At 47.2% G+C, this 7500-nt stretch overlaps 1 protein-coding gene across 1 annotated transcript in view; it reads right to left on the reverse strand.

Moving 5' to 3' along the window:
* The window catches only part of LOC138859905 (microtubule-associated protein 9-like), a 10571-nt gene extending 9264 nt beyond the window's left edge, over positions 1-1307 (reverse strand). Inside the window, exon 1 of the mRNA XM_070116385.1 lies at positions 780-1307. Within this exon, the coding sequence (XP_069972486.1) occupies positions 780-1307 (528 nt within the window). The remainder of the gene's footprint in view (positions 1-779) is intronic.
* Positions 1308-7500: the final 6193 nt, after the last annotated feature.

Consider the following 7500-nt stretch of genomic DNA (forward strand, 5'->3'; position numbering starts at 1 on the left):
GGTAGGAGTGGGGGGATGGGAATGGTGGGAGTGGAGGTGGAGGAGGAAGGGGGGAAAGAGATGGGGTGGTGGTGGTAGAGGAGGAGCTGGAAGGTGGTAGGGGTGGGGGATGGGGGGAATGGTGGGGGTGGAGGTGGAGGAGGAAGGTGGTAGGGGTTGGGGATGGGAATGGTGGGAGTGAAGGTGGAGGAGGAAGGGGGGGAAAGAGATGGGGTGGTGGTGGTGGAGGAGGAGCTGGAAGGTGGTAGGGGTGGGGGTGGGAATGGTGGGAGTGGAGGAGATGGAAGGTGGTAGGGGTGGGGGTGGAGGGGGAGGAGGGAGGGAGCTCGTGCTTTCTTTTTCTCTCTCTGTCTCTCTCTTTCTATCTATCTATCTGTCTGTTTGCGGGTAAGTACTTGCAGATCTGCTACACTACTTCTTCCTAAGTCTTCTAGAAAAGGCTGACCGCCATTCCTACCCACTCTCTCTCTCTTTCTCTCTCTCTCTCTTTCTCTCTCTCTCTCTCTCTCTCTCTCTCTCTCTCTCTCTCTCTCTCTCTCTCTCTCTCTCCCTCTCTCTCTCTCTCTCTCTCTCTCTCTCTCTCTCTCTCTCTCTCTCTCTCTCTCTCTCTCTCTCTCTCTCTCTCTCTCTCTCTCTCTCTCTCTCTCCCTCCCTCCCTCCTCCTCTCTCTCTCTTCTCTCTCTCTCTCTCTCTCTCTCTCTCTCTCTCTCTCTCTCTCCCTCTCTTTCTCTCTCCTACTCGATCTTCAGCTCTCCTTTTCATTTCTCCAAACTCCCTACCATTCTTGACGTCCAGCGTCTGTTTCTTCTTTTATCTCTGCCTCTGTTTCCAAAGAATTTTTCTTCAAGCAGCATATGCGACAATCTACCTCTCTCCTGGTATGTCCTATCCAATTCCCTTTTCTTCTTTCTATAGTTAACATGGTTCTTTTCTTGCAATTTCCATAGTACTTCTTCATTTGTCATCTTGTCCTTCCATCGTTTAGCAATCTTCTCTTTATCCTTTGTCTTCTTTCCATATTTATTAACATGGTTCTTTTCTTGCAATTTCCTTAGCACTTCTTCACGTGTCATCTTGTCCTTCCATCGTTTAGCAATCTTCTCTTTATCCTTTGTCTTCTTTCTATATTTATCAACATGGTTCTTTTCTGGCAATTTCCTTAGTACTTCTTCATTTGTCATCTTGTCCTTCCATCGTTTATCAATCTTCTCTTTATCCACAACTCGGCACTCTCTCACAACCTTCGTCCTGCAGCTGGAATAGTCCAAGACCCTGCACAGTGAGTCCTTGTAGTCCATATTAGACATTTTGCCCAAGTTCAAGTCCATTAAACTGGTTAGGATGTTTCGGTGTTTCTGGAATCCATTTATTTGTAAATATATAACTAATTTTCGTCGATTCGATTACTCTATCCCTCCCTTCCTGGTCTATTTGTCTGGTTGTCTGTTTACCTTTATTTTTTATCTGTCTCATCTGTCTAGGTTTTTATTGTCGACGATCTCTTGCTAAGGGAAAATTAGGACAAAATACGCTTCATAAAAGAAAGTGGCAAAGAAAAGAAAAAAATTACAAAGAAAAGAAGAAAATGCCAATGAAAAGAAAAAATTGACAAAGAAAGGAAAAAAATGGCAAAGAAAAGGGAAAAAAAGGACAAAGAAAGGAAAATAAAGAAGAAGAAAAACCAGCTTCGGCAAAGATACGAGAAGCGGCCTCGCCTAATGAACAGTTGTGGCAGATTTTCAAACGAAGGGGGCGGGGGGGCGGGAGGGGGGAGGGAGGGAAAGGGGGGCGAAAACCGTTAAATTTACATGAAGGAAAGGCGGGAAAGGTAACGGTAGCCTAGACGACCGTTGAGCGAAAGGGCTCTTGTTTCCCTAACGAGTCAAGGGGCATTTCGATCCTACGGCCCTCGCGTGGATAGCCGCCTCTTGCCCCTAACGCGTTCGGAGCTCCACTAAGGCTTGCGGGGAAATGTGTTGGTATAATTTGCAACGTCGTGAATGCAGGGAAGATAACGCAGTTACGTTGCTAATTACGGTCTTGCGCGAATTAGCAAATAAATGATAATACCACCGTGCTGCATTACCCTGTATTACCGCCCCCTTGTATTAACGCCTCTCCTGTAAGCGTTCGCCTCGGGATCTCAGGGTAATAGATAATAGAGGCTGGGAAGACGTAGTCGTTCTCGCCATGAGCCAGGGAGGGGGGTGGGGGGTGGGGGGAGGGGGGAAGGGGGGGTTCTGAATACGAGTGATGGTGGGAGATCTTACGTCACCGAATGCCAAAGGACGAAGCGAAGGATTTTCCATTTTCGACCTTATCTTTGCCGTCATCTCCCTCTTTCTTAATTTCCATAGCCAAGGATTCATTTAGTCTTTCTTTCTGTCTTTTTTGGTCTTTTTTCTGCTGTTAGTCTGATTTTTTTCTCTCTCCTTTCTTTCGTTAAACATTTTTTCTTTCTTTCTTTCGTCAATGAGACCTTTTATTTCTTTGATTTTTTTTCTTTTTTTCCCACATTTGATTTTTTAAGAAATCTTTTCCAGCCTTTTTTTTCTCATTCTTTCTATCCCGTTTCCATTCTTTATCCAGTCTTTGTCTGTCTGTCATTTTTTTCCTTCCGTCTTCAATGAGCCTTTGTTACTTCCTTTCTAACTACCCTTTTTTAATCTTCGTCTGTCTGTCTTATTCGTTTGTTGCTTAAGTTGACCTTTCCCTCCAATCATCTTTTTTTTTCCTGGTTTTCTTTCTTTCCTCAATTAGACTTTCATTTTTTCCTTCCTTTCTTCAATCATCCTTTCTTTCTTTATCCACTCTTCGTCTGATTTCTTTGTTTCTTTTTTCCTTCATTTCTTCAATTTACATATGTTACTTTCTTCCTTCTTTTCTTCAATCATCCTATCTTCCTTTCTTCCTTATTTTCCTCAGTCATCATACCTTCCTTTCTTTCCACCCTCTCTCCCATTCTTTATCCGTTTTTTATTTCTTCCTGTACCCCATTCACGCTGCCCCCCACCCCCCCCCCCACAACCTAACTTGACGTGAAGCACCATGACTCACACTCACTATGAGTCATGCCGTGACAGCTCACGTGACAAAGAAACCTCTGTCAGTCGTCATAATAAGGGAGGTAACTAACTACTCATTCTTTGTCGGCACTGGCACTGGGCTGTCAAGAGCTGTCATGTCGCTGGCTGGCTGAGGCGTTGACAGGATAGGACACACAGCAAATATGATATGCGATATGTTGTACCGCATGGGTTTAAAAATTGTCTGTTTTCGTTTACTTGTCTTCTTATGTTTTGGCTTTTGGGTGTCTGTTTATGAGAGTATTGAATCTGTGTTTTTTTTATCAACTAAATTATAATTTAGTTGATATATACTGTACATTATAAGCTTATGTATGTAACTATTAAAACAAAAATACATCTCACAGCGACTCACGACACACGCATTCACAAAAATGCTTTTACACATAGTTTATCACTTTATATGTACGTATCACGCCAAGTATCACGCCTCGTATCATACCACGTATCACGCCACGTATCACGCCACGTATCACGCCACGTATCACGCCACGTATCACGCCACGTATCACGCCACGTATCACGCCACATAGTACCCCAAATGCAGGCGGCATTCCACATCGCTTTACATGCGTGCGTCAGTCTCCATCATTCAACATGCATGTGTCACTCAAGATGTATGTGTCACACCTCATACATACGTCATTCTACAAACATGGAACTTTCTAAGCTCATGTATGCATCGCTCCACTTGCATATGCTACTCTACGTGCACGCATCATTCTACATGCATGCGTCACTCTACATGCACACGTTCTAGATACAAGCCTCACTCAACATCCTTAATACATGCATTTCTCCGCACGCACTCTACATGCATACATCACTCCGCACGCACTCTACATAAACGCATCACCCTCCACACACACCGCACTCCACCCGCATTCCTCCCACACATCTGCGGCCGCATCTACTCCGCCCACTCCACCGAAACCCGCCCATACCTTCGGAACCGGAGTAGCGGGCACCCAGACACCCACTCCGGTCGCCGATTAAAGACACAACTCGCACTCGGCGTTCGATTATCAGTCACGCTTTTCGCAGAGTGACGCTTCGCCGCAAAAACTCCGCAAAGTTCACGCCAATTAAGGTTAGTGCTTGATTGGCGGGGGGTGGGGGTAGGGGGTTGGAGGTTGTAGGGGAGTGGGGTGGGGGTTGTAGGGGTGGTGGGGAGTGAGGGTGGGGTTGTGGGGGAGTGGGGGTGGGGTTTGTAGGGGGGGTGAAGAGTTGGGGTGGTGGGGGTTGTAGGGGTGGTGGGGAGTGAGGGTGGGGGTTGTAAGGGAGGGGTGAAGAGTTGGGGTGGTGGGGGTTGTAGGGAGGGGTGAAGGGTTGGAGAGGTGGGGGTTGTAGGGGGTGGTGGGGAGATGGGGGAAGGGTTGGGTAGGTTGGGGGAGGAGGGTTGGGAAGGTGAGGAGTGGGGGTGGGGGCTGGGGGGTTGTAGGGGAGGTGGGGAGTTGGGGTGGGTTGTAGGGGAGGGGGGAGAGTTGGGAAGGTAGGGGAGGGTTGGGGGAGAGGGGGAGGACGAACGGAAGGAAAAGGTAGGGGGAGAAGTATATGGGTATACATGAAGACACATATATAGTACTCATGTTATAAGATGCATATATTGTTCATATATACGGACATGTGTATCTATTTATTTAAACGGAGAAAGCCATGCGGAGAAAAAGGGAGAAATTAAGATAAGAGAGAGAGAGAGAGAGGAAAGGAGGGACCGAGAGAAAGAAGGAGAGAGGGAAAGAGAGAGAGGAGAAAGAGAGAAAAAAGAGAGAGGGTTGGGGGAGAGAATGAGAGCAAGGGAGAGAGAGAGAGAGAGAGAGAGAGAGAGAGAGAGAGAGAGAGAGAGAGAGAGAGAGAGAGAGAGGGAGAGAGATAGAGAGAGAGAGAGAGAGAGAGAGTGAGAGAGAGAGAGAGAGAGAGAGAGAGAGAGGAAGGAAGGAAGGGAGGGACCCAGAGAGAGACAGAGACAGAGAGAGAGAGCGAGAGAAAGAGTGGGAGGATAGAATGAGAGCAAGGGCGAAAGAGAGGGGGAATGAAAAAGAGAGAGAGAAGAGAATACCAACCGCAAGCTGGCAAAATCAAACCGCCAAAGGACAGATGTCAATACGTGTTTTGACTTCCTCCCCCTCCCATCCCTCCCTCCCTCCCTCCCTCCCTCCCTCCCTCCCTCCCTCCTCTTCTCCCTTCATCCCTCCCCTCCCTCCCTCCCTCCCTCCCTCCCTCCTCTTCTCCCTTCATCCTCCCCTCCCTCCCTCCCTCCCTCCCTCCCTCCCTCCTCTTCTCCTCCCTCCCTCCTCTTCTCCCTCCCTCCCTCCTCTGCTCCCTCCCTCCCTCCCTCCCTCCCTCCCTCCCTCCCTCCCTCCCTCCCTCCTCTTCTCCCTTCATCCCTCCTCCCTCCCTCCCTCCCTCCCTCCCTCCCTCCTCTTCTCCCTCCCTCCCTCCTCTTCTCCCTCCCTCCCTCCTCTGCTCCCTCCCTCCCTCCCCTCCCTCCCTCCCTCCCTCCCTCCCTCCCTCCCTCCTCTTCTCCCTTCATCCCTCCCTCCCTCCCTCCCTCCCTCTCCTCCCTCCCTCCCTCCCTCCCTCCACCCGACCACCTCTTCTCCCTCCCTCCCTCCCTCCCTCCCTCCCTCCCTCCCTCCCTCCTCTTCTTCCTCCCTCCCTTCCTCCCCTCCTCTTTCCTCTCTTCTCCTTTCCTCGCCTTTCGTCTCATCTCCTGGTTTCTCCTTTTTCTTTCAGTTCTTCCGCTTCCCCTCTTTTCTACCTTTCCTTCTATTACTACCCTCTCTATTTCTCTGTTTCTCCCTTTCTGCTTTTATTTCCTTTCTTTCCCTCCATTTCTCCCTTCTTCCTCCTCTCCTCCTCGCCCCTCTCACTCCCATTCCCTCCTTTCATCTCCTCATTCTCATTTTTTTGTTTTCCTCACTTCTTTTATCTTCCCTTCTCTCTGTCTTTCCCTCTTTATCCACTTCCACCTCTCACTCTTTTCTCTTTTTCTCTGTTGTTTCCTCTCTGGCTCTTTCTTCCACTTTTCTCTAACATTTGTCTCTCGTTTATTTCTCATATGTTTTTCCTTTCCTATCTTCATTCCTTCTCTCCACTCTTTTTTCACTTAATCCCTCTTCTCTTCTTATTAACGCCTCCACGCCACTTCTCTTTCCCCAGTCCCTTCATCCTCCTCTCTTCTTCCTCTCCTTCATTCCCTCACTTTTCTTCCCCCTTCTCCCTCTTCCATTCGTTCATTTTCCTCCTTCTCTCTCCTCTCTCATCCCTCTTTCATTTATTCACTCCTCTCCTTCTGCCCTCTCTCTTCCCTTCCTTCACTCCTCTCCTCCCTTTTCCCTTCTCATTCTTCCTTCCCTCACTCCTCTCCTCCCTTTCCCCTTCTTCCCTCTTCCCTCCCTCACTCCTCTCCTCCCTTTCCCCTTCTCCCTCTTCCTTCCCTCACTCCTCACCTTCTCCCATTTTCCTCTCCCTTCCCCTCCCCCCTCCCTCCTTCTAATACCCCTTTATGGAACCTTTATCTGACATTTTAAGGGCGTTTTGGCTATATACCGAGGGAGGATGAGGTTAGCGATTTCTGGTTGTTGTTGTTGTTGTTGTTGATGATGTTGTTGATGATGTTGTTGCTGTTGCTGTTTTTGTTGTTGTTGTTACTGATGTTGTTGATGTTGTTGCTGTTGATGTTATTGTTGTTGTAGTTGTTGTTGTAGTTGTTGTTGTTGTATTTATTGCTGCTGTTGTTGTTGATGTTGCTGTTGCTGTTGTTGTTGATGATGTTGCTGTTATTGCTGATGTTGTTGCTGTTCTTGTATTTCATTTTTCTTTTCCTCTTCCACCACCATTTCTTCCTCCTTGTTTTTTCTCCCTTCCTCTTCTTATTATTATTCTTTTTCATTATCACCATTTGCTTCTCCTTCCCATTGGTTATTTTTCTTCTTATTTTCTCTCCTCCTGCTCTTCCTCCTCCTTCTTCTTCTGTGTGTATGTGTGTGTGTGTGTGTGTGTGTGTGTGTGTGTGTGTGTGTGTGTGTGTGTGTGTGTGTGTGTGTGTGTGCGTGCGTGTATTTTTGAACTTTTTTATACATTTTTTTCAATTTCTTTGCATATCTATCCTAAAAATTTATTAAGTGTCCCACTTTTAGCGGTAAAACAATACAAACAATAGACATATAAAAGGAATAAAAGAAAAATAAAAGCAATAAAGAAAGAAAATAAAGCGCAAAAAAAGTTGAAACGTGAAACCCCCAAAATCCTCTTGAAATACAAGTAGAAGCTTAAGACTGGAATCCCATCCTCTTCGACAGCCGATTGGATCCCACCTTACGATCCTCTTCTTTTTTTTATTGAAATTCCAAGGTTTTATTACCGACTCACGGCCTCTGATCGTCGAACCAGAAATCTCAGAGAAGAACAC

Source organism: Penaeus vannamei, chromosome 3, assembly GCF_042767895.1.
Source record: "Penaeus vannamei isolate JL-2024 chromosome 3, ASM4276789v1, whole genome shotgun sequence".
In the NCBI taxonomy this organism is placed as follows: Eukaryota; Metazoa; Arthropoda; class Malacostraca; order Decapoda; family Penaeidae; genus Penaeus; species Penaeus vannamei.